The sequence below is a fragment of the Trachurus trachurus genome (assembly GCF_905171665.1).
Source record: "Trachurus trachurus genome assembly, chromosome: 21".
Classification (NCBI taxonomy): Eukaryota; Metazoa; Chordata; class Actinopteri; order Carangiformes; family Carangidae; genus Trachurus; species Trachurus trachurus.
In genome coordinates, this window is record NC_139899.1 from 35,367,439 (window position 1) to 35,394,363 (window position 26,925).

Below are 26,925 nucleotides of genomic sequence, written 5' to 3' on the forward strand. Positions count from 1 at the left end.
TTTTGACCTGAGTTTTCAATCAGCTGTAAAACACACTAAAAACAATTATTTATCATCCCATTAGTTTCTCATCTCTTGGTTATGTTGTTAGGCTCCTTATCCATGAAAAGGTTGGTTTTGCATTTATGATTTCACTTTTAACTGTAATTATTGTTCTTATCGTTATAACCAGGTCAAAATTGACCCGAACACCACAAATGTAACAATTTTCACCAGAGCATTTTAGAACTTTGTGAAAAAAAAAATGTTTTATTTTGTTTAAATTGAGGTTCCTGACAAAGTCAAAAGGTCTTGATTCTATAAACAAATCTATGTGGTACTTCTATCATTTAAAACTTGAAAACGGGTCACTGGTGACGCGAACACCAGAGGAAGGTTAACCTGTTGTTGTTAACTGTTTTTAACTGCTGTTCTTGTTCTTGTTTCTGAGATTGTGTTGTTAAAGCACTTTGGGCTGCACTTGTGCATGAAATGTGCTCTACAAATAAAGTGTATTATTATTATTATCATTGCTGAGATGTAAAAGAAGTCTTGTGTACCGAGGATGTTGACGTCGACGGTGGCGGTGGCGCGGCCGCAGCTGTTGACGGCCTCGATGATGTAGGTGGCGGTGTCTCCTCGGGTGGTGTCGGCGATGGACAGCTTGGAGTGTCCCGGCACCGTGTCGATGGCGATGCGGTTCTCCGCCCGCAGCACCAGGTCGGCCTTGGTCCACTTCACCCGCGGGTCGGGCTTCCCCGTCACCTCGGCCGGCAGCTCGATCTTGGTGCCGGCCCGGGCCGTCAGACCGGCCAGCAGCTTCACGTCCAGCTGGATCTCTGGAGGATCTGGTGGAATCATGGAGGAAGATTTGTTATTTCTCCTCCTCCGGTCTCATTACTTCCAAAAGCAGTCACCTCTAAACCTCTAACCTCTACACTGCAAAACTCAATACCTTACCAAGAATATTTGTCTTATTTCTAGTCAAAACTAATCTCATTATACCTAAAATAAGACTCATCACATTAAAAGCAGCTTGTTTTTAGACACTTTTTAAAAAATTTTCAAGCAAATTTTCCACTTGAAATAAGTAGAAAAATCTGATAGTGGAGCAAGTTTTTCTTTCTTATTACAAGCACAAAAAAACTTGCTTTCACTGGCAGATTTTTCTACTTATTTCAGGTGAAAATTTGTTTGAAAAAAGTGAAAATGATCTAAAAACAAGTTCATTTTTAGGTGATGAGTCTTATTTTAAGTGGAAAGAGATTAGTTTTGACTAGAAATGAGACATTTTGACTAGGAATAAGACAAATATTCGTGGAAAGATTTTCAGTTTTTGCAGTGTTAGGAGGTGCACGGCTACGGCAGCAGACTGAGAAGGGGAGAAAACAGCCGGCATGCTCTCAATATCCCTTTGACGATTCTTTTATTGCAGGACCGGCAAGCACAGAGGTTTCGACTGAAGTCTTTTTCAATCTTTCAATTTGAAAAAGACTTTGGACGAAACCTCTGTGCTTGCCGGTCCTGCAATAAAGGCTGTTTTCTCCCCTTCTCCCTCTTTAATTTCCCCCCATATGCCATTAGGATAGTGTCTGTACCTTTAGCATCGACAGCCTGGATCTCGTCCGTGGCTCTGCAGGGCCGGCTGGCTCCCAGCTTGTTGACGGCTCTGACTCTGTAGGCGTACCACTGACCCTCGATCAGCCCCGTCACTTGGAACCTGTCAGCACAAAACAAATCTTTTTCATTTGCTGGACACAAAAAACGAATGAGCCCAAGAAAACAGCAGGAGTCACAATAAAGACAAACTCTGAGGACTTACTTGAGCTCGGGGACGGGGTCGCTGCAGGGTTCCCACTTGTCCGTACCACGCTGACACTTGTCCACCACGTAGCCTTTGACCGGGGCGCCGCCGTCGTACTTGGGTGGTTCCCAGGACAGGAAGATGCCCTTTCCGCTCTTATCACGCCACTTCAGGTTCTCAGGAGGATCGGGTATAGCTACAAAACAAACAAAAACACACACACAGGTGAAAACTGTTCCTAACAGCAGAGGAGATGCTGCTGGAGTTGAAATCGAAGTTGAATTATTTTTTTGTCATTCTTTTTCTTGAGACTGTGCTTTTTTTTTTTATTTCTTTTTTTAAAATCTTTTTAATGCTCCAGACACTCCTGCACTTTATTTGAGTTTTTAATAGTTTTCATCAGTACTTTTTATCTACCATATTTATATGTATCTGTGTGAATGGGAGAGTGTATGTGTATCTGTATGTGAGAACTGTGCGAGGAATGTCAAATATACATTTTTTTATCTGTTTTGTGTACTTATGTAATGCAGTTACTTGCGGCACATGACTGTCCATGACACATGTCCCTGCGGGGACAATAAAGTTTGTATTGATTGTATTGATGTGGAGATACTGACTGGCGGGAGAGGAGACGTTGACGGGCTCGTCGATGTACGCCGGCTCTCCGGGGCCACACTTGTTACAGGCGGTGACAGAGAACAGATATTCTTTCCCTTCGATCACATCCGTCACCGTGTGCTCCAGGTCCAGGATGCCGGTCGCCACCTGGAGGAAACATCACAGCACAGAGGTTAGGAGACGAGGCATCGCCATGGTGATCTTTAACCTCACACTGCAAAAATTCAAAATCTTACCAAGAATATTTGTCTTATTTCTAGTCAAAATGTCATTTCTAATCAAAATAAATCTAATTCTACTTAAAAATAAGTCAAAATGTCTCAATTTTAGTCAAAACTAATCTCTTTTCACTTAAAATCAGACTCATCACATAAAAAGCAGCTTGTTTTTAGACACTTTTTACTTATTTCAAGCAAATTTTCCACTTTAAATAAGTAGAAAAATCTGATAGTGGAGCAAGTTTTTCTTTCTTATTACAAGCACAAAAAACTTGCTTTCACTGGCAGATTTTTCTACTTATTTCAAGTGAAAATTAGTTTGAAACAAGTGAAAATGATCTAAAAACAAGTTCATTTTTAGGTGATGAGTCTTATTTTAAGTGAAAAGAGATTAGTTTTGACTAAAATTGAGACATTTTGACAAGAAATAAGACAAATATTCTTTGAAAGATGTAGAGTTTTTGCAGTACATGGTGATCTTTAACCTCAAATCTGACCTTGTCAAACCCTTGACCTTTTGTTTGTGTATGATATAAAGCCAAATGTGCCAGTTTCAGTTTTGTTTAGGTTGTTGTTGGCTCCATCAACCAACTGATGTTGTTGTCTTTGTGGCTTCATTTATTTTCCACATCCTAGTGACCTTGACTAAAATTATGAGATCTTCTTTTCACTTGGCTATATATAAAAGGTAAAGGTGAAATCCTGCAATCTGATTGGTTGTTAGCCGTGGTATAATGAGCATATACCACGGTTACTATTCTAAAGCCTTATCACAGCGTAGGCTATCACTCCGCCTCAGGCACGTATGACTGGTATATGGAAGTTGTTGTCATGTATCCATGACAACGGACTGTTGCAGTCCGTAGCAACAGACAGTTGATGTTTTTACGATGTTAAAAATGTAGTAAAGTAGTGTAATTGACATGTTGAAGGTGAACTTTGACCTCCAGAGGGTTAACAATGGTAGAGGGGACTGAGCAGTGACAGAGCTACTTGGAGCTAACGTCTGGACAGCTGAGAACAGATTTTTATTCTGCTTGAAGAAAACTACATCCTCTACGTCCTCTTTCATATTGTCATTATTGGTAACCGTTTTATAAAAGCTATATATCACTCCAGTCCGTGGTCTATGCTCATTCTACCACTCTAAGGGGCTAATGCTAAGCTAACAGTGGTCTATGCTCATTCTACCACTCTAAGGGGCTAAAGGCTAATGCTAAGCTAACAGTGGTCTCTGCTCATTCTACCACTCTAAGGGGCTAAAGGCTAATGCTAAGCTAACAGTGGTCTATGCTCATTCTACCACTCTAAGGGGCTAAAGGCTAATGCTAAGCTAACAGTGGTCTATGCTCATTCTACCACTCTAAGGGGCTAAAGGCTAATGCTAAGCTAACAGTGGTCTCTGCTCATTCTACCACTCTAAGGGGCTAAAGGCTAATGCTAAGCTAACAGTGGTCTCTGCTCATTCTACCACTCTAAGGGGCTAAAGGCTAATGCTAAGCTAACAGTGGTCTCTGCTCATTCTACCACTCTAAGGGGCTAAAGGCTAATGCTAAGCTAACAGTGGTCTCTGCTCATTCTACCACTCTGAGGGCCGTTGTTCGGCCCGACGCGAAGCGTGCCGTGCTGCTGACCTTGGCCCATGTCTTGCGAGACACTTCTCTCTTCTCGATCTGGTAGTGGGTGACTGGACTTCCTCCGTCGTGCTCCGGAGCCTCCCACATCAGGTGGACGTGGCGTCTGGTTACCTCGGCAACCTTGAAGTCTTTAGGAGCGCTGGGGGCAGCTGGGAAAATAAAGAAAAATAATCATTGGTTAACCTCCCACAAACACAAAGTTGTGGATGGGAAAGGTTTGGTTTTGAACAAATTGCAACAGAATCAAACTCAACTGGTTTTGTATCCTCAACTAGTCAAAATGTCATTTCTAGTCAAAATAAATCTAATTCTACTTAAAATCAGACTCCTCACATTAAAAGCAGCTTGTTTTTAGACACTTTTTACTTCTTTCAAGCAGATTTTTCACTTGAAATAAGTAGAAAAATCTGATAGTGGAGCAAGTTTTTCTTTCTTATTACAAACACAAAAAAACTTGCTTTCACTGGCAGATTTTTCTACTTATTTCAAGTGAAAATTAGTTTGAAACAAATGAAAATGATCTGAAAACAAGTTAATTTTTAGGTGATGAGTCTTATTTTAAGTGGAAAGAGATTAGTTTTGACTAGAAATGAGACATTTTGACAAGAAATAAGACAAATATTCTTGGAGAGATTTTGAGTTTTTGCAGTGTAAATGGGATATATTTGGGTCTTTTCCTAAACTTTCCCCTAATGGGATTCTTCGGGGCTTTTTTTCCCTCACTCAGGACATGTTGAGGATACAAAACCAGTTGAGTTTGCTTCTGTTGCAATTTGTTCAACGTTGACCCCTTTTTTGGCCTAAAATGACTGGACTATATAAACAGACTGTCACGTTTTGTTTCCATCCCATCATTCAGCCAACACATGGAAGGGCAGAGAGAGAAGAGAGAGAAGACGTCGTTACCGATGACGTTGACCTCGATGTCCCCGGAGACGGAGGTGACGTCGTTCTCCAGCTGCAGGCTGTAGCAGCCTTTGTCCGGACGGACGCTCGGCGAGACCGTCAGCTCCGTGAAGGTGGCCTTGGTCACCATGGAGACGCGCTCGTCGGCGGCGGTCAGCTCCTTCTCTCCGAAGGTCCACTTGGCCACGGGGGTGGGGTAGCCGGTGATGGGCACTCTGATGGTGAGAGGATGAGGCACGATCACCTCCAGACCCTTTCTGAAGGAGCTGAGGTCAAAGGTCGGACCCACTGCAGAGAGAGAGAACAACAGGAAGTGAGGAAGCTGAGAGAGGAGAGGGAATTCTTTTTACACTTTAGACCAGTGGTTCTCAACCTTTTGTACATCAAGGACCCTAAATTGACACAAATTAGACCATGGACCCCCATTGGACCAAATTTAGAAGTAAACACCAGAAATACACAAATATTTGTTCTGAGACTGAAGAACATTACTTTTTTATACTTTTAAATTAGGGCCAATGGTGTGAATGTGAAATGAACATTTCTGGAAAAAAGGGGTCCAGTTTCTCCAAAAACATTTAAACATTTATAGGAAGATGTGGTAAAAATTCTCAAAAAAAAAAAAAAAAAAAAAAAAAAAAATTCTTTAAAAAAAAAGTGGTAAAATTTCTCGTAAAAATGTTCAAAAGAAAAATTTTCTAGAAAAAAGTGGTAAAATTTCTAAAACAAAAAAGTTTAAAAAAATCTAGAAAAAGTGGTAATTTTTTCAAGAAATAGATTGGGGACCCCCTCCAGATCTCTCAAGGACCCTAGGGGTCCCCGGACCCCACGTTGAGAACCACTGCTCTAGACAGACAACATCCTGTGTGCCAGCGGAAGGACCTGGATGCCATCAGAGGCATCCATAAGTAGGGATGGGAATTTATAAGATTTTTACGATTCCAATTCCATTTTCGATTCTGCTTAACGATTCGGTTCTTTATCGATTCTCATTTGGAAAAAAAAAGGACAACAAACTTTGTTCACGTTTGTACTAGGGCCGCCCCCAAATAGTCGACCAAGCATTACCGACCAAAAAGTCATTAGTCGACCTAAATTTCAACATTTGGAGGCGTGGCTTGTCAAAATTAAGTCAAAATCAATATGACTGAACCATGTGAAAGGTTGAAGGGCTTTTAATTTGAAGGGCCACATACAGGAAGTCGTGACACTCACTCGCTGTCAGTTTCTTTTTTTTTTTCTCTACACGGCAGGTCCCTGCGGCTGCGATATCGCTTATCGTTTTGAGTAACTTGCCAACTTTTCCGATGTTGTTACAGACGTGTCTGGTTTGGAGACTCAGAAAAAAGAAAAAAAAAGGACTGGAATTGATGAGGGAATCGTTTGCAAAATTGGCAAACGATTCCAAGGAATTGAAACACTGGGAACCGATTCTCAACAAGAACCGGTTTTCCATTCCCATCCCTATCCCTAAGTTGAGTCAGCTTGTTGGTCTCACCATGAGGGTCGTCAGCCAGCAGCGGTCCCAGCTGCTCGGCCGGATCGGACACACCGGCAGCGTTCTCTGCACAAACCCTGTAGAGGTACTTCTGACCGGGCTTCAGACCAGACACCTGACCACCGCAACACAACAGAGACATCATCAGCCAACAGACACCACACACACACACACAACACTAAACAGAATCCATTAGGAAAGTTGTTATAGAAGCTACAGTTACACTGCAAAAACTCAAAATCTTTCCAAGAATATTTGTCTTATTTCTTGTCAAAACTAATCTCTTTCTATTTAAAATAAGACTCATCACCTAAAAATCAACTTGTTTTCAGACAATTTTCACTTGTTTCAAACTAATTTTCACTTGAAATAAGTAGAAAAATCTGCCAGTGAAAGCAAGTTTTTTGTGCTCGTAATAAGAAAGAAAAACTTGCTCCACTATCAGATTTTTCTACTTATTTCAAGTGAAAATCTGCTTGAAAGAAGTAAAAAGTGTCTAAAAACAAGCTGCTTTTTTATGTATAACTATGTATGTATGTACATATTTTAGGTATAATGAGATTTGTTTTGACTAGAAATAAGACAAATATTCTTGGTAAGATTTTGAGTTTTTGCAGTGTAGATTGACCCTAAAAACAATTTAGTATAGGTAAGGTTTTGCCCACTCAAGTGATACCGGTATCTGGTCTGGCCCAAGGACTAATATGAATAAAACAACTACAGCTAAACCGAGCAGAAGAAAGAGAAGCAGCTGGGCTGGGCTCTGTACCCGGTAGGACAGGTCCGGACACAGCCGGGCGTTGCAGCGGAGCCACTTGTCGGTGCCGTCGTCACATTTTTCTACGATGTAGCCGGTGATCATGCTGCCGCCGTTGTTGGTGGGCGTCTCCCACGTCAGAGTGACCGCCGACTTGATCTGGTCACTGAAGTTCAGGTTGAGTGGTGGGCTCGGCCTCTCTGCAGTCACAAAACAACAGGGCCAATCAAATCACATCATTTAATGGCAGCGTTTTGGCAGGTATATCAATACACTGTAAAAACTCAAACTCTTTCCAAGAATATTTGTCTTATTTCTAGTCAAAACAATCTCATTCCACTTCAAATAAGACTCATCACATAAAAAGCAGCTTGTTTTTAGACACTTTTTACTTCTTTAAAGCAGATTTTCATTTGAAATAAGTAGAAACATCTGACAGTGGAGCAAGTTTTTCTTTCTTATTACAAACACAAAAAACTTGCTTTCACTGGCAAGTGAAAAGTTCATTTTTAGGTGATGAGTCTTATTTTAAGTGAAAAGAGATTAGTTTTGACTAGAAATGAGACATTTTGACAAGAAATAAGACAAATATTCTTGGAAAGATGTAGAGTTTTTGCAGTGAATGACAGCTTTTTTCCAAAAACTCAAAATCTTTCCAAGAATATTTCTCTTATTTCTTGTCAAAATGTCTCATTTCTAGTCAAAACTAAAGTCTTTCCACTTAAAATAAGACTCATCACCTAAAAACGAACTTGTTTTTAGTTCATTTTCACTTGTTTGAAACAAAATTTCACTTGAAATAAGTAGAAAAATCTGCCAGTGAAAGCAGGTTTTTTGTGTTTGTAATAAGACAGAAAAACTTGCTCCACTGTCAGATTTTTCTACTTATTTCAAGTGAAAATCTGCTTGAAAGAATTAAAACGTGTCTAAAAACAAGCTGCTTTTAATGTGATGAGTCTTATTTTAAGTAGAATGAGATTGTTTTGACTAGAAATGAGACAAATATTCTTGGTAAGATGTAGAGTTTTTACAGTGTATATAAACAGGTGAACTGCTGTTTTTTTTGACTCACCGATGGGGTCCATGATCTTGACGGGGTTGGTGGCGGCGCTGGGTCTGCCGATGCCAGCCTTGTTCTCGGCTCGGACTCTGAAGATGTATTCCTTGTTCTCCACCACGTCGTTCATGTTAGCGGAGCGGTCGGCGGCGCCGCACACCGAGGCCGCCTCCCACTTCACGGACGTCCTATCGCGGAGCTCGATCACGTAGGCCGTGATCTCAGAGCCGCCGTCGGACAGGGGAGGCTCCCAGGTTACCGTGGCACCGAACTTGTTCACGGTGGCCACGGCGACGTTCTCTGGAGCATCGGGAACGTCTGCACATCGAGAAGGAACGTTTTTTTATTTTTTATAATTCAAAGTTTTTATTATTTTTTCATTATTGCAACAGAACAACATTTCTTCATTATATATATACTTTTTTTTTTCTTTTCTTTTCTAATGAAATTTACAAATTTTATTACTATTATCATATGTATGTGTCTTGTTTTGTTCTTGTCTCCTTTCTGTTTGCCCCCCACGTTGCACCCTTGTAGTTTGTCTGTAGTATCTGTATGTCTTTACACTATATGGCACTATTAAAAATAAAAAAAAATACAACAAATACAACAGACAAGATGGAGGTCAAAAATAGTAATAATAGAAAAAACAAATAAAAAATCAAATTAAATAAATAAATAACATGAAAAATCTGAAAGTAAATTAACTAAAAATAAGACAGGCAGGTAATAAATAGGCAAAGGCAGGCAGATTAACACATCTATCTACCAAAACTATCCCATTTTTCTTTTATCATATCATTTTCACAATTTAATCTCCCCAACATCTTCTCGCATGCCACAGTCGCCATCATCTGTGTTTTCCACATACTCAGTGTGGGAGCTTGGGGTTCCTTTCAACATCCCAGAATAGTCCGTGCACATGTTATTAGGCCAGTTTTTAATATTTTAAAACTGTATTTGTTCAACAGGGGTAGCACAGTTCTGTCTCCGAGGAGACATAATCTTGGTGATCTGGGAAGTTCACAATTTAATGATTTGCTCATATAATATATAACTTTTTCCCATAAAGGGGAGGATCTTAGAACATTCCCATAATGCGAGAAGGAAAGTTTTAAGGATGTGATCGGTTGGGTGTGGAGAGGTTTGTTAATTTTCTTTTTGTTGTTGCTCTGTAAAAAATGTTTTAAATTGAGTGAACGAAAAATGTTAATTTAAGAAGGGTAGGCAAAATAAGCTGATGCTTCAGCCTACACCTTTTCGGTCAAAGTAAATTGATTTGCTTGTTGTGTTCTGATTTGTTTTGTTTTGTATTTATACCTTTATATTTGTCTATTGTATTTGTTTTTATGAGACCGAAATAAACATACTAAACTAAACTAAACTAAAAACTAATGAGAATGGGGATCTTTGCACATTTTGCTGCTTACCGAACTTGTTCTTGGCCCGGACAGCTTCCTCTGTGGCGACGATGGGTCCGCTGCCGACCCTGTTGCGGGCGCAGACTCTGAACAGGTACTTGTGTTCCTTGTTGAGGCCGCTGACGCAGTACTCCGGAGCGTCGGCGCGGTCCGTCGCCAGAGTCCACGTCTTGCGCTTCACGTCGCGTCTTTCCACGACGTAGGCGACGATCTTGCTGCCGCCGTCGCTCTCGGGCTCCTCCCAGGCCAGACTCACCTCGCCATCGGCCGTGTCCACCACTCTCAGGTTCTTGATGGGTCCGGGGACATCTGGAAAACCACCAACATCACTTATCCACCACTTTCCGGAGAACGACACTCAATTCATTACATTTTAGATTAACGTTAGCTGGGCTAACCGTTAGCTGTTAGCTGTTAGCCGTTAGCCGTTAGCAGTGTCTTAAATAACTCAATAAACGGCCCATGAAAAAAATATTTTCTCCAGCGGATATCCTAGTTCCAACATGACTGAGCTAACTGGAGTAGTTTCATGTCGTGTCCCACAACGGGAGGGTTTTAACAGCTGACGTCCTGATGTTAGCTTTGCTGCTGCTGTTAGCTGTCAGCAGCAGCAAAGCTAACAACTACGACAACCATGACTAATTACAAAAACGTGCACACAGAAATAGTAATGTTTGTTCAATAATTCGTTTTATAGACTTAACAAACATCAGATTTAGTCCAAACGGTTTTGGCAGCCCGGAGCCCCCACATTTGGTACCTACACCGGTGGCTAACGCTACCAGTTAGCCGCTAACGCTACCAGTTAGCCGCTCGCTGCTACTACGGAGTGAAACAGAAGTTGAAAACCGACTTCCATTGTGGTGTGACGCAATGGATCATGGGAAAATAAAGTGGTGGATTGGAGCTTCTCTGACCCTCAGACAAACCCCAGTACACAAACAGCTAGGGATGCACCAAATATTCGGTAACCGAATATATTCGGCCGAATATTGCAAAAAAAGCAACATTCAGTATTCGGTGGAATGAGCGAAAAGCAAGGCCGAATATTAAAAAAATAAAAAAAAGTCTGATAAATACGCGATCGCGTGACGATCGAAACGTCATTTATCCAATAGGCCCCATTAAAAAAAAAAAGAAAGAAAAACTTTAAAACCACTTTCGGTATACTGTATTATTCGGTTATTTGGCCAAAAAAATGCCATTGGGTGCACCCCTAGAAACCGACGTTACAGACTGACCCTCCATGCAGACTCACCGATGACGTCGAGGTTGATGAATGCTTCTCCTTCTCCGTGCTTGTTCTTGATGAGCACTCTGTAGCGGCCCTGGTCCTCCTTGCTGGGGCTCTTGAGGCGGTACTCGGTCTTGTCGGCCGAGGTGTCGATGTTCTGTATGGGCAGACCGACGCCCTCGAAGAACCACTCGGCGTCGGCGCGGGGGTACGCGTCGTAGGGCACGGTCATGACGAAGGGTTTACCGGCATCTGTCATCAGATTCTGGTCTGTGGTTTTGATCTTGGGAACAGCTGAGGAGGAGACGGAACAATGTTTTTCACTCAGTCACATCACTACATCCTGTAAATGGTATAAAAGGGCTCTCACACCATCCCAACAAATAATCAGTACACTGGACTTTGCTCTCTGTCGATTGGACCATTTGTGACTTTGTGACTTTGTGACTTTGTGACATGCCAGGCTACAAGATGAGACTGTTGTTCACTCATGACGGACAAATATGGACACATGTGCAGACACACACGTAATCTGTATGTACTGTCTAGAGCTAGACTGCAGCTCTGTATAGCTACTACCTGTAACACGTTATGTCAAAATGTAAAAAGCAAAAGAAAAGAAAAGATCACGATAAAGATTTTATTCTGTGGGTAACGGGGGCGGGACTAGATCAGCTTTAGCTTCTCCTGCTTTCCCTTTCGTCCATGTGTGTTGTATTACTTGAACTAAGATGAAGTGTGATGATGATGATTTAATTGACATGCCCGAAATAAACAAATAACTAAACTGACCACAGGTCAGATTGACCAACTCACCTGCCAGCTCCAGCTTGGCGCGGGCGTCCTTGTCTTTGGCCACGATGCGGTACTCTCCCTGGTCTCGGGGTCTGATCTCACAGACCTGCAGTCTGTGGACTTTACCTTCACTTATCATCTGGTACTTGTCTCCCTGGACAATGATCATATTGTTTCTCATCCACTTCACCTCCACTCGGTCCTTGTTCAGCTCCACCTCAAACACGATGTCGGAGCCCGGAGGCTCAAACATGTCCTGAGGAGGTCTGACGATCTCCACCGGGGTCTCTGCAGGACACACAACAACCACCGTCACGTGTCACAACTCTCAACAAAACTCTCAACACATCTCTGGTTTTACCATGAAGCACTCACCTTCCACAAAGAGCCTTGCTCTGGTCCTCCTCTCATCCACTCCACAGGCGTATTCACTTTCATCATCCGGTCTGCACGTCTTGATGACCAGTCTGCATATCTTGCCTTCTTTTTCCATGTGATATCTGACACAGAACAATAAAAACTGAGTCAGAACCGCTGCTCCTCTACTTGTAATGTGTTACCTACTGTTTCTAATAAAACACGTTGGCCGACATTCCTTCATGCTATACTGTATGGGACTGTCCTATGGTACTGCCCTTCTGGAAGGTGGTGCTGAAAAACCTTGAAGGATGGCTTAAACAACCTTTACCAGAATCCCCACAATTATGCCTGTTAATGGACAAGGCTCTAATGCCACCAGGCCTTACCAAAGCAGAGGTCCGGGTGACAATAACTGGTCTTGTTGTTCCGGCTCGACTCATACTACGCAAGTAGAAGAGCCCACATAAACCAGAGCTTGTGGAGTGGTTAAAACTTATGACAGAGACTGCTGCCTTTGAAAAGATGGTTGCTAGGGTTAATAATGTTCCAAGTAAAATGAGTCAGATATGGGAAGTCTTTGTGAACTACATAAGGGATGTGCCATAGAGGGGTGTAAGGCATGGCTGGAAGGATAGGTACATTGCATGTAATTGTATTTATTTATGCTTTGAATATGTATGAAGCATGAGGGGTGCCAGGGGTGGGGGCTGCCTTTAAGTTGTAAGATGAGTATTTTATTTTAATCAATGTTATATTTTATTTTTTCAGATATATATATATATTTTTTTGTCTGTTTTTCTCCTCGTCCTATCTATCTGTTTCTCCTTTTTTTACTTTCTTAAACAGACTATTCATTTGTGCCATATCTGTAACACTTGAAATGTCGACTTCGACTTGCTGCTATTGTGCTTTTTATTTTTTGTAAATGTTTTTATTGCCTTACTGTGTTTTTATTGAGTGTAAAGTGATGAGCCCTGTCAAAGACAAATTTCTGCTACCCTTTGGGGCAGACAATAAATCTATCTATCTATCTATCTATCTATCTATCTATCTATCTATCTATCTATCTATCTATCTATCTATCTATCTATCTATCTATCTATCTAGCCTATCTATCTATCTATCTATCTATCTATCTATCTATCTATCTATCTATCTATCTATCTATCTATCTATCTATCTATCTATCTATCTATCTGTAGCCCTGTGGCTATTAGTTTCACTCATTCATATACAGTTATTAAAATGTTTGTGTTGGTAATACATAATAGTTCATGAAGTGTAAATATGTTAAAAATGTTGGATTATAAAATGTTAAACGGCCATGTTGTATACAGTCACAAGTCAGAGATAAAAGAGTGGTGTTATCTTAAAGCAGATATCAGTGGAATGTTTTTGTTAATATAAGTCCTAAATAGTCCTATTTTCCGTCAGCAATCACTTACATGAAGTATTTCAGCCTAAACACGAGTCTCTCCGTCACTCTGCTCTGCTGTAACCCGAGGAGAAAATTTTCCTTGTGGGATACAAGTGTTATCCAATGAGGAGAGAGAACGGCATGAAGGGCTGTGTGTGCAGCCAAGGGATGCGCGTGAATGTGGTGACGTAGCACGAGGACCAATTGATGCCTGACAAGGGCGGGGGCTGCTAACTCATGGTGCGTTCAAAGAAACTCGTACTTTGTGTTTTTCCTTCCTGTGAAGTCATACCAGTTCGATCTGGTACGAGTTCACGGGTCGGAAGTTACGAGTGGCCGTTATAGGGAACTTTCACAGACAACAGGATGGTAAAAACACGAGCTACGGGTTACCTGGAACGCTACCAAGTCGTAGTTGTGACTTGAAGCTGTAACTTACGGTTTCAAAAGCCTGCCTTGAACGCAGCATTAGCCGAAACGGCCGTGAAGCTGATATCTGCTTTAAAAATCATTCATGGGTAATGTCAGCACAAGGAGACCTCGATTGTTGTGGGGTAGTGAAGCATCTTTTATTTTATTCTCCCATCTTTGTATGTCTGTAGAGCCAATCCTGTCCTCACCTTGCTCAGGTAGGAGGGACTTAGCGTCACCTACGTGCCGCAGCAAAGTTAGCGGTAGCAGAGCCTGCTTTTATCGGCGTCCGAGTTGGATAGCTGTAAACTGTAAAAGTAAAAACACTCCTAACTTCCAAGACTGACGGAGAGTCGTCCTGTGGTCGATGTGTGTGAACTCTGTGAAGCTGCCAGAGGTAAATTCATGTGTTTTAATGTGCTCGGTGCTATTGTTTATTTGTAACGTGTATGAAACGAGCCGAGTTGCTAATCGCCGCTAGCCTTTAGCTTAGCCTCCTCGTAGGCCTTCACACTGTTTATTCTGCATTGTAGTTAACAATTGCTAATTTGTGTGATACGTTCTGTGGGTTTTTCACCATGAATAGGCCTGTAGCTTATTTACTAAGGGAGGAATTGTGTGATTCAGGACCGGACATTTGCCATAAGAGGGAGAGAGTGAGGACCGGGAGAGCCCTGGACCGTGGAGAGAGACTGTAGCTGCTGGACTTGAGCGTGGTTTCCCCGCACCGTGTTGCTGCACGCTCCGTCCCCTTGCCGCTGAAACTGCACCTTGCCTTTGCCCCTTTTCCCCCCATCTCCATCTCTGACTGTGAGGATTCGTGAGTACACTAACACATTGCACGTGCTTTTTTGTTTGTGCTGGTTAAAACCCAGTGAAGTGGCCATTCGTTTCCGGCCTCCACGCTCACAAGCATCGAACGGGCCTGCAACGTTTTTTATTTTCGTCCTGTGTGAATGTGTGTGTGAGTGTGGACTGTGGACATTTGAATTGACCTGGTCACTTTGTTTTTACATTCTCTCAGTGGGTTTAACCGTGGTCATTTGTGTCTCAAACTTTCCAGTGCATTTTGAATACTGTTATAACTGCATACTTAAAGGTCAACAGTGAACTGGTTACATATTTTCTAAATCCAATCCTTAACATTGTAATAAATATTTCTGGTTGTTTCAACTAAATCCTGTGTTGTAATTATAAGGGTAATAATGTTTGGATAAATATAAATTAGGTTTAAGTGAACTTTTATTTTAAAGGGGAAGTACCAAATTTTGTGTTTACTTCTTAAAAGTTATTGGAGGCACCGCCAAGTTATTTTATTTCACTATCACAGTTATCACAGGTAGCGCCATCTTTAGACGAACTCAGGCCCCGTCCCACTGTACTACAACACCCCAATTAGTCAATATTTCCTAGCTACATGGGACTGGGGTTACATATCTATCTATCTATCTATCTATCTATCTATCTATCTATCTATCTATCTATCTAAAGTTATGTTAAAACAAATAAAAATTTGAATGACAAAAATAATAAAACCCGTTGGCCCGGTTGTCTGCCGTACCTCGGTCCTTCTCTGATCTCCCGTCCGTCCCGGTACCACTTGACGGCGGCCTTCTCCTTGCTCAGCTTGCACGAGAACTCGGCGTCCTCGAACTCGGTGATGGTCTGGTCTTTGAGCTGGGCCGTGAAGTCGGTCGGCGCCTCGCTGATGATCAGCTCGGCCGCGCACTTGTCGTCTCCCACCACGGCCGTGTACTCGCCCTCGTCGTTCATGACGCAGTCCTTGACGGTCAGGGTGTGTTTGAGGCCGTCGGCTCGGTAGACGATGCGCTTGCTGAGCGTCACCTCCTGGCCGGCCTTCATCCACCGCACCGTCACCTCGGGCCGGTTCACCTTACAGCTGAAATGGATGGTCTTCTTCTCCTGGGTCTCAACGTCCTCGATGGGCTCCAAGAACTTCAGCTTCTCCGCTGTGAGGGGACGGGGCAGTACGGGTCAGTATGTCACACAAACATCTGAACATCTGAACAGTAGGGCATCTTTTTAATCAAAGTCATCATTGCTACGTTCGGTTTAGCTTTGATGCCGGTTCAGAAGATATTTCATGTTTTTGCACCGATGCAACGCTCATCTTCAGAGGGTTTAAGTTGCAAGTCAACTCGAATCATCATTTACGAGCCTTTTCTCAATTATCTGGACTGTGAAACTTTGATTGTTTTTCTATTGGTTTTCCACGTTATCAGCTGATTATCCGCGACATCCGACTCATTCTGCACTGCAAAAATTCAAAATCTTACTAAGAATTTTGTCTTATTTCTAGTCAAAATGTCATTTCTAGTCAAAATAAATCTAATTCTACGTAAAATAAGACTCATCACATTAAAAAGCAGCTTGTTTTTAGACACTTTTTACTTCTTTCAAGCAGATTTTCCGCTTTAAATAAGTAGAAAAATCTGACAGTGGAGCAAGTCTGGACACGGACACGTTATCGATGACCTCCTGACCTCCCATTACCGCTCTGCTGTCTCATTACTGCTCATTGTGCTCTCGGCCAATCAGAGGCACCGCTGCTCTCAGCCAATCAGAGGCCGCGCTGCTCCATCACTGTTTGTAATGCAGAGGAATCAGAAAAATCTGATAGTGGAGCAAGTTTTTCTTTCTTATTACAAGCACAAAAAACTTGCTTTCACTGGCAGATTTTTCTACTTATTTCAAGTGAAAATTAGTTTGAAACAAGTGAAAATGATCTAAAAACAAGTTAATTTTTATGTGATGAGTCTTATTTTAAGTGGAAAGAGATTAGTTTTGACAAGAAATGAGACATTTTGACAAGAAATAAGACAAATATTCTTGGAAAGATTTTGAGTTTTTTGCAGTGTGATAGAACTCGTCACAAATGAGAATGACCAAGGAGAATTTCTCTGTTTACCTGCAACCTTGGCGCTGGCGGTGCACTTGGCGTGCTCTCCTCTGTGATTGGTCAGGCTGATGGTGTAGCCGGACTCGTCGGCCTTCTGGGCGTCTCGGATCCTCAGGGAGAAGACGTTGTCCCTCTGCGCCATCATGTACTTGCTGCTCTCAAATATGGTCTCCTCGTCCTTCAGCCACTTGGCCTTCGCTCCTTCTGTGTTTGTCTCGCAGTTGAAGACGATCTCGCTTCCTTCCTTCACCTCCGTGTCTCTGATCGGTGTGATGATCCTCAGTTTCTCTGTGAGTAAAAAAATACAAACACGTTAAAACCAAAAACCAAACGAAAGGCGTGGAGGAGTGGAATGACCTTCCGAATTATGTTATACAACAAAGAAACATGGTTTTAGTTTTAAAATGAAACTAAGAGATTATTATTTTGATCGCAATTTTGACCATTAGTAGCCTATATTTGTAAATTGGGTCTTGGCATCCTTGTTGTGTAGTGATTCAACGTAGGAGCGGGTAATATATGTTAAGTGTTTGTCTTGGATGTTTTGTTTTGTATGTGTATGTATTAAGCACACTGCAAAAATTCAAAATCTTACCAAGAATATTTGTCTTATTTCTAGTCAAAATAGATCTAATTCTACTTAAAATAAGACTCATCACATAAAAAGCAGCTTGTTTTTAGACACTTTTTACTTCTTTCAAGCAAAATTTCCACTTGAAATAAGTAGAAAAATCTGATAGTGGAGCAAGTTTTTCTTTCTTATTACAAACACAAAAAACCTGCTTTCACTGGCAGATTTTTCTACTTATTTCAAGTGAAAATTAGTTTGAAACAAGTGAAAATGATCTAAAAACAAGTTCATTTTTAGGTGATGAGTCTTATTTCAAGTGGAAAGACATTAGTTTAGACTAGAAATGAGACATTTTGACAAGAAATAAGACAAATATTCTTGGAAAGATTTTGAGTTTTTGCAGTGTATGTGTTTTCTGTATGTATTTTTGTTTTTATGTATTAATGTGTTGTGTGTTAATGGTTTGTATTTGTCATTTATTACGATGAAAAGCGTGGCAAAAGCTAATGGGGATCTAAAATAACAAAAGAAAAGAAAAGAAAAGTCGTACCGATCACACACAGCTCAGCCTTGGCTTTCACGCTGCCGATGTGAGCAACGTAAACTCCTTCGTCCTTCAGCTCGCAGCTCTTCACGATAAGAGCCCTTCTCTTCCCTTCACTGACAACGGCGTACTTGTCCCCGTCTTCCACCTCCTTGTCGCCTCTGAACCATTTCACCTGGTAGGTTTCCTTGGAGACGGAGCAGGTGAACTCGGCCTTGTCGCCCTCGACCACCTCCTGGTTCTGAGGACGGGCGATGAACTCGGCTGCCAGCTCTGGGAGAGGAAGAGGAAGAGGAAAAGGAAGAGGAAGAGGAAGAGGAAGCCATGTCACAGAGTTTTACTTTAAGTCAGACAACTGTACACTGCAAAAAGTCAAAGTCTTTCCAAGAATATTTGTCTCATTTCTTGTCAAAATGTCTCAATTTTAGTCAAAACTAATCTCTCTCCACTTAAAATAAGACTCATCACCTAAAAATGTACTTGTTTTTAGATCATTTTCACTTGTTTCAAACTAATTTTCTATTGAAATAAGTAAAAAGTGTCTAAAAACAAGCTACTTTTTAATATGATGTGTCTTATTTGAAGTAGAATGAGATTTATTTTGACTAGAAATGACATTTTGACTAGAAATAAGACAAATATTCTTGGTAAGATTTTGAGTTTTTGCAGTGTAAGACAATGACAAGGAGCATGAACAAGCAAAACTGTAAAATTCGAAGATGCACACTGCAAAAACTCTACATCTTTCCAAGAATATTTGTCTTATTTCTTGTCAAAATGCCTCATTTTCATAGTCAAAACTAAACTCTTTCCACTTTAAATAAGACTCATCACCTAAAAATTAACTTGTTTTTAGATCATTTTCACTTGTTTCAAACTAATTTTCCATTTGAAATAAGTAGAAAAATCTGATAGTGGAGCAAGTTTTTCTTTCTTATTACAAACACAAAAAAACTTGCTTTCACTGGCAGATTTTTCTACTTATTTCAAGTGAAAATTAGTTTGAAACAAGTGAAAATGATCAAAAAACAAGTTCATTTTTAAGGTCATAAGTCTTATTTTAAGTGGAAAGAGATTAGTTTTGACTAAAATTGAGACATTTTGACAAGAAATAAGACAATTATTCTTGGAAAGATGTAGAGTTTTTGCAGTGTATCTGAACATAACATTGATTGTTTTCTTACCGTTGAGTTTGAGCGTGGCGGACGTCTGGACCGAGGGACTCAGCCTGCAGTTGTACTCTCCTCCGTCCTCCATCCTCAGGTCCTGGATGATGAGGATCCTCTTCCGTCCGTCCATCACCTGGTCGTAGCGGCCGCCCTCGGGCAGCTCCTCGTCTCCTTTGTACCAGACCACGTCGGCGCTGACCTTCGACACCTCGCAGATCATCTTCACGCTGTCTGTCTCCGTCCCCTCCACGTTGGACAGGTTCTTGGTGAACCTGGCTGCCTCCTCTGTGAAAGAGCAAGGACGGTTCAATATGTTCCACCACCTCTCCCTCTGCTCTCTGCTCTCATTTTAACTCATTGAGTGCCAACCACGTAATTTCTCGTTTTTCGTTCCCATGCGTTGAGTGCCAAAAACGTAATTTTAAGTTTTTTGCTTTTTTTTAAATTATGAAAATAGACACTTTAACACACCTTTATGTGTAAATTTGGGGACTCTACGACGAGGAGAACTGAAATAGATGACGATCAAAAACTCATGAGAGCTCATGATCTGGAAGTTTTTATCATAACTCGTCTTTTGCAAACGGAGTCTGTGACACGGCACGGTGCGTCTGTGTTATTGTTGTTTAGTGGCGCCCCCCCCGCCCCCGATGGTGGTTTTGTGAATAGAACAACAATTGTTGTATATATTTATCTTATACGAGCCCTTTGATCCAGAAATGCGAGTGTCAGAAGAGCGACAGACACAAACAGAGCAGCTTTCATAAAAGACGCTCTATCTCCTTTTCTAGAAAAAAAGGAGGGATTTTGGTGAAACCCAGCCATGTTTAGCTTGACTTTTCTCAGGAACAGAGGCACGTAGAAACAAACGGTTTGTGGTCATTTGAAGCATAAAGTTTCACCTTTCAAATGAGCCACAGTATGTGTTGGTGGCAATAATATAGAATACATTGTGGCTCTACAAAAATCATCAAAAATGGTCTAAATTGCCGGTACACTTGACTAAACCTTTGGAAAGGAGCGCGGCACTCAATGAGTTAATTCCTCTGACAGAAACAGAAAGTGAAATGAAGCAGTGAGGATGTTGCTCACCGATGACAGTGAGCATGCCGGACGTCTTGGAGGTTCTGGCATCACATTCGTACTCGGCCTCATCGTCAAACACAGATTTGTGGACGATGAGGATCCTCTGGGCTCCCTTGGCGATGATCTCGTACTTCTTCCCCTTCCTGATCTCGCTCCCGTCCTTGAACCAACGCACCTGCAGCAACAGAGTTTAGATCATGTGAGACGAGTTGAGACTTTAATTCCTCCAGCTGTAAAAACCAGAACTGCAGAGTGATCTGGGATCTGGTCTGGTCTCACCTTTGCGGACTCTCGTGACACTTCACATTCAAACTTGGCAGATTCTTTCTCTGGGACCTCCACATCCTGCAGAGGCTTTGTGATCTCCACATGAGGAGCTGTGGACAAAACAACACCAGTGTGATCCAACTATTCATAGAAATACCATGTTGCACTGCAAAAACAAAAAATCTTTCCAAGAATATTTGTATTATTTCTTGTCAAAATGTCTCATTTCTAGTCAAAACAAATCTCTTTCTACTTAAAATAAGACTCATCACATTAAAAGCAGCTTGTTTTTAGACACTTTTTACTTCTTGCAAGCTGATTTTCACTTGAAATAAGTAGAAAAATCTGATAGTGGAGCAAGTTTTAGCATAAAAAACTGGCAGATTGTTCTACTTATTTCAATTGAAAATTAGTTTGAAACAAGTGAAAATGATCCAAAAACAAGTTCATTTTTAGGTGATGAGTCTTATTTTAAGTGGAAAGAGATTAGTTTTGACTAGAAATGAGACATTTTGACAAGAAATAAGACAAATATTCTTGGTAAGAGTTTGAATTTTTGCAGTGTACTTCTGTACAGAAGCATATTAAAAATATACATACATATATTTATATATATATAAATAATTACCTCGATAAACAGACCAAAAAAATTAATTACACTCAGACTTTTTTTTTTATTCAAGTGAAATCAATACTTCTGCTCAAATAATCGAAATGCCGTGATTTAGTTTTATTTTGAAGTTCATCTAAGAGGAAGTGACCGTATGAAACTCTGAGATCATAGAAAGGCTTTGCTCTTACGTGTAACCTCCAGGAAACAGGAGGTCTTGAACTCTTTGGCGTCACACGTGTACATCTTGGCGTCGTCCGGCGAGCAGCCGTGGATGAGCAGCGCCCGCTTGCGCCCGTCGACCACCAAGTCGTACTTCTTGGTCTTCCTGATCTCTTTTCCTTCTCTGAACCACTGAACCTCTGCGTTCTCTCTGGAGACTTCACACTCCAGCGTGGCCGTGGCCTCCTCCTCCACCGTCTGGTCCTCCAGCGGCTTGGTGAACTCCACCGGCGGCTCTGATGGACAGACCAGAGACCACAGGTTAAACATCGGGTGGTAAAAATAAAAATAAAAACACAACCGATGCGTTCATAGTCCAGTCATTTTATGAAAAAAAGTTGAACAAATTGCAACAGAATCAAACTCAACTGGTTTTGTTTCCTCAACAGGTCCTGAGTGAGGGAAAAAAAGCCCAGAAGAATCTCATTAGGGGAAAGTTTAGAAAAAGACCCAAATATAGCCCATTCATACACCTATTCATTATTGTTCTCATGTGAATAGGGTAAAATTTTTACCTTTAGATATCTCCATGAAAATTACTGAGTTGATTACTTACATTAAGACAAACAAAAAATGTATTACAAGTTTTTTGAAATTCTTTGTTAACATGAGCAAATTTGCATAAATATGCATAAATTCCACCGTTTTGACGGCACATGTATACATAAAGGTGCTGTGGTGGTACCAGCATGAAAATTGGAATGAGTTGACTCCATCGGTCACTCGACAAGAAATCATTTTAAATTTCAAGATGACTGCAATTTTTCAAGACCTTACATGTGCCGTCAAAACGGTGGAATTTATGCAAATTTATGCAAATTTGCTCATGTTGACAAATAATTAAAAAAAACTTGTAATACATTTTTTGTTTGTCTTAATGTAAGTAATCAACTCAGTAATTTTCATGGAGATATCTAAAGGTTAAAAATTTTACTCTATTCACGTGAGAAAAATAATGAATAGGCGTATGAACGGGCTATTTGGGTCTTTTTCTAAACTTTCCCCTAATGGGATTCTTCTGGGCTTTTTTTCCCTCACTCAGGTCATGTTGAGGATACAAAACCAGTTGAGTTTGCTTCTGTTGAAATTTGTTCAACATTGACCCCTTTTTTGGCCTAAAATGACTGGACTATCACTGTCCCTGGTGTGTTTGAGTGTCTCACCTCTGATGATGAGCTGAGCCTGAGTCTGGAAGTCTTTAGCGGCGAGTTTGACCTCTCCGCCCTCAGACAGCTTCACGTCTCTGATGGTCAGAGTGTGAACGCGACCGGCCACACGAGTCTTCACCTGCAGCCACAAACACAAACACAAAGACAACCAACAGCAGCTTCATTATTCATCTATCTGCTGTCTCCTTGTTGTTACTGCACCGTAGAAACATCTCCCTCATATCAACTTCTAGTTTATTGGAGAGACTCTGCATGTTACACTGCAAAAACTCAAAATCTTTCCAAGAATATTTGTCTTATTTCTTGTCAAAATGTCTCATTTCTAGTCAAAACTAATCTCTTTCCACTTAAAATAAGACTCATCACCTAACAATGAACTTGTTTTTAGATCATTTTCACTTGTTTCAAACTAATTTTCACTTAAAATAAGTAGAAAAATCTGCCAGTGAAAGCAGGTTTTTTATGCTTGTAATAAGAAAGAAAAACTTGCTCCACTGTCAGATTTTTCTACTTATTTAAAGTGGAAAATTTGCTTGAAAAAAGTAAAAAGTGTCTAAAAACAAGCTACTTTTTAAATGTGATGAGTCTTATTTTAAGTATAATTAGATTTATTTTGACTAGAAATGACATTTTGACTAGAAATAAAACAAATATTCTTGGCAAGATTTTGAATTTTTGCAGTGTACTGTTGTCTACCTTAGCTCTCAACCATTTTTATTTATTTGTTTTAATTATTTATTTATTTTTAAATTATTATTTCTTATTTATTTGTTATTATTTATGTTTTCTATTTATTTATATATTGTTCTTTCTGTCTTTCTCTCAATGTGTTGGTTGGTGGGTGGGTTGGGGAGGGGTTTGGAGTTCTGTGTTTGTGTTTTCATTTATATCTTGCTGAAAATGCTGAAAATAAAATACTCTAAAAAAATATTAGAGTTAAGTTGTTAATTTGGAACGTTTTACCTAGAGAAAAAATGAAAGACAGAACATGTCAGATAGAAGATGAGTGTGGGTTGTGGTGCCACTCTGAGCAGCAGCTGCTCCTTATCTCACGTTATTTTTAACTCCACAGTGTCTCAACACTGTAAAAACTCACTCACACTAAAACACAGAGAAGTTTCACAAATCACTGCACTGCTAAAAATGAGAATGACATGAAAAACTGCTGACTAACTGTTCTAGTCAAGCTGAACGAACTCAGTTTCCTCTCTCACTCTGCCTTAATGCACTTGTTTCAGTTGTTTTCTAGACTTCTCTGTGCGATTGAAGACTTTCTGTCTCTGCTTCTTCAGTCTGATGGAAACAAGTTCTATTATACACTGCAAAAACTCAAAATCTTACCAAGAATATTTGTCTTATTTTTAGTCAAAACAAATCTCATTATACCTAAAATATGTATATTTATACTGTACATATACATACATAGTTATACATTAAAAAGCAGCTTGTTTTTAGACACTTTTTACTTCTTTCAAGCAGATTTTCACTTGAAATAAGTAGAAAAATCTGACAGTGGAGCAAGTTTTTCTTTCTTATAACAAGCACAAAAAACTTGCTTTCACTGGCAGATTTTTCTACTTATTTTAAGTGAAAATTAGTTTGAAACAAGTGAAAATGATCTAAAAACAAGTTCATTCTTAGGTGATGAGTCTTATTTTAAGTGGAGAGAGATTAGTTTTGACTAAAATTGAGACATTTTGACAAGAAATAAGACAAATATTCTTGGAAAGATTTAGAGTTTTTGCAGTGTAACTGTTGATATGTGTTTTGTTTTGTTTTGTTTTGTTTTGTACAGGCCATAAGTTCCACCGATGAATATTAAACTCAGAATATTAAAACTGGAGCAGATAATAAAGAAAAAGCCCTTTTTCCTCTAAAGGTTTGGTAGAAACTCACCCGGTCGCTGGCCTCCATCTTCTGTCCTCCCAGGAACCACTCCACCACGATGCCGTCGTACGACAGCTCGCAGTCGAAGGTGGCCGTCTCCCCGGCCGTCACCGTCACGTCCTTCAGAGGACGCGTCAACCCGATGGACCGAGCTGCAGGAGGAGAAGAGCAACAAGAGCAGTGGTTAGAGGAACTGAGCTGAGGGTTGTTGGTGTTGGGAGGTTTGTTGCTACAACCTCCAATCAGAGAGCAGATAACATGACTGGCAGATAACACCAGTCCTAAATAACCACAGCAGCTGATTGGCTGAGGCATGGAGACAGACAACACTGTGGAATGTGGAACAAAAAACATCTTCCTGCTTCTACAGCAACTTTAGTTTATTTAATTTTAAAGCTTACACTGCAAAAACTCTACATCTGTCCAAGAATATTTGTCTTATTTCTTGTCAAAATGTCTCATTTCTAGTCTAAACTAATCTCTCTCCACTTAAAATAAGACTCATCACCTAAAAATGAACTTGTTTTTAGATCATTTTCACTTGTTTCAAACTATTTTTCACTTGAAATAAGTAGAACAATCTGCCAGTGAAAGCAAGATTTTTGTGTTTGTAATAAGAAAGAAAAACTTGCTCCACTGTCAGATTTTTCTACTTATTTCAAGTGAAAATAGACTTGAAAGAATTAAAAAGTGTCTAAAAACAAGCTACTTTTTAATGTATAACTATGTATGTATGTATAAATATACATATTTTAGGTATAATGAGATTAGTTTTGACTAGAAATAAGACAAATATTCTTGGTAAGATTTTGAGTTTTTGCAGTGTATTTCCTGCTTTTCCAATTTCCAACATTAGACTTATGAACATTTGACTTGATGTGAAATGAATTAGAGTTTTTGTTGTGTGAGGGTGGTGAACAGTGAATGATGACTTGGTCGTCTTGTAACTTGATCAGAAAGATGCTAACATCCACAGAGTCCGACTCACCTTTGACTCGGAGCTGAGCGTTGGATTTGGCGTTGGCGGCTGAGAAGTCGACGCCTCCCGCCATGTCCATGCGGACGTTGTAGAGGATCAGCATGTGTTTGGTTCCCTCCTCTTTGATCTCAACATCCTGAAACAAAACACAACATTCACTTATTATAGGGACAAATACAAGCAGCTGCAACCCTCAAACCTCTGGATTTCATTCTTCACTCTGCTCTCAGATTCATTACCGGGGATAGATATCACACCCATCAATCAAGTGAACTCTTTTAAAAATAGACTCGATCAATGTTGGTCAAACAAGGACTTTTTATAGCCTATAATTACAGGGCAAGGGTATGAATTATTTTGTTTTGTTGTTTGTTTGTTTCTTTTCTTTGTTTTTCTTTTTTTTTTGTAGATTTCTTGAGACTTTGGGGGATTATTCTGTTATATGTATTTTAGTGATTATGTATGGGTTGGTATATTTGTGTTTAATTTTTGTATGTTGTTATTTATTTGAGTCTGATGTAGAGGATTTGTATCCTGTATCAGATGTTTTTTCATTACATTTCATTGTAAACTCTATGAAAACGTTGGTTGGTCCTCCCTCTCTGACAGACACAAGAAATCTGCCTTTTCTCTTGATGCTCCAAACTCATGGAATATCCTCCAACACGCTTTGGGGCTGGAGAATATTCCCACTCTTGCTGATTTTAAACGTTTGGTGTCTGACTTTTGTAAATCACCCTGCAATAGTTTTTCAATGTAATTGTATTTATTGGCTCATCAGTTTTCCTTCCTGTCAGGTTAGCTGCAGATTTCAACTATTCAACCATTACACTTAAACATGCAGGATTTCAATGTTTTCTTCTACCTTTAACATTTCTACTGCTTTATATGTTTCAGCTTTAGCATTAGCCTTTTCAACATTGCTTTAGCAGTTTCTTCAGCTAATTTAGCGTTGATTCAACAATTTCTTCAGCTCATTCAGCATTGCTTCAGCAACAGCGTTCAGCTGCTTTCAGCATTCACACGCATTTTCTGCAGGAAATGCTATCTTTTTCTAGTTGTATTTATGGTCTGTTGCTGCTTGTGAAGCCGTGGTCCCTGTAAAGGAGGGAAAGCTCAGAGAACAGACTCACAGCAGACTGGTGCAGGGCTTCTCCCTTCAGCTTCCAGTTCCCGTGGACGTCTCCCTCTGAGATCTCCGTCTCGAACTTGGCCGTCTCCGTCTCTGTGACCTCGACGCTGTAGAGCGGACGGACCACCTTGATGTCGCGCTCTGAGGAGGAGAAGACACCGTTCAGCTCTGACCGACATGACTGGCCCTTCACTATTGTTCTCATGCTGGTTTTCTACCCGGAAGTAGTTGTAAACAACAAGGAGATTCGTCCT

At 40.4% G+C, this 26,925-nt stretch overlaps 1 protein-coding gene across 1 annotated transcript in view; it reads right to left on the minus strand.

Moving 5' to 3' along the window:
* The window catches only part of LOC311004175 (titin-like), a 239,473-nt gene that overhangs the window by 108,283 nt on the left and 104,265 nt on the right, over positions 1-26,925 (minus strand). Inside the window, exons 102-125 of the mRNA XM_083996121.1 lie at positions 26,673-26,812; positions 25,549-25,675; positions 24,570-24,712; positions 22,668-22,791; positions 21,474-21,740; positions 20,685-20,782; positions 20,412-20,580; positions 19,335-19,604; positions 18,157-18,423; positions 17,045-17,323; positions 15,677-16,085; positions 12,303-12,427; positions 11,949-12,215; positions 11,157-11,426; positions 9,908-10,207; positions 8,493-8,795; positions 7,433-7,620; positions 6,664-6,778; positions 5,166-5,453; positions 4,257-4,408; positions 2,404-2,551; positions 1,802-1,979; positions 1,578-1,699; positions 540-827 (exon numbers count right to left, since the gene is read on the minus strand). Of these exons, the coding sequence (XP_083852247.1) occupies positions 540-827; positions 1,578-1,699; positions 1,802-1,979; positions 2,404-2,551; positions 4,257-4,408; positions 5,166-5,453; positions 6,664-6,778; positions 7,433-7,620; positions 8,493-8,795; positions 9,908-10,207; positions 11,157-11,426; positions 11,949-12,215; positions 12,303-12,427; positions 15,677-16,085; positions 17,045-17,323; positions 18,157-18,423; positions 19,335-19,604; positions 20,412-20,580; positions 20,685-20,782; positions 21,474-21,740; positions 22,668-22,791; positions 24,570-24,712; positions 25,549-25,675; positions 26,673-26,812 (5,037 nt within the window). The remainder of the gene's footprint in view (positions 1-539; positions 828-1,577; positions 1,700-1,801; positions 1,980-2,403; positions 2,552-4,256; positions 4,409-5,165; positions 5,454-6,663; positions 6,779-7,432; positions 7,621-8,492; positions 8,796-9,907; positions 10,208-11,156; positions 11,427-11,948; positions 12,216-12,302; positions 12,428-15,676; positions 16,086-17,044; positions 17,324-18,156; positions 18,424-19,334; positions 19,605-20,411; positions 20,581-20,684; positions 20,783-21,473; positions 21,741-22,667; positions 22,792-24,569; positions 24,713-25,548; positions 25,676-26,672; positions 26,813-26,925) is intronic.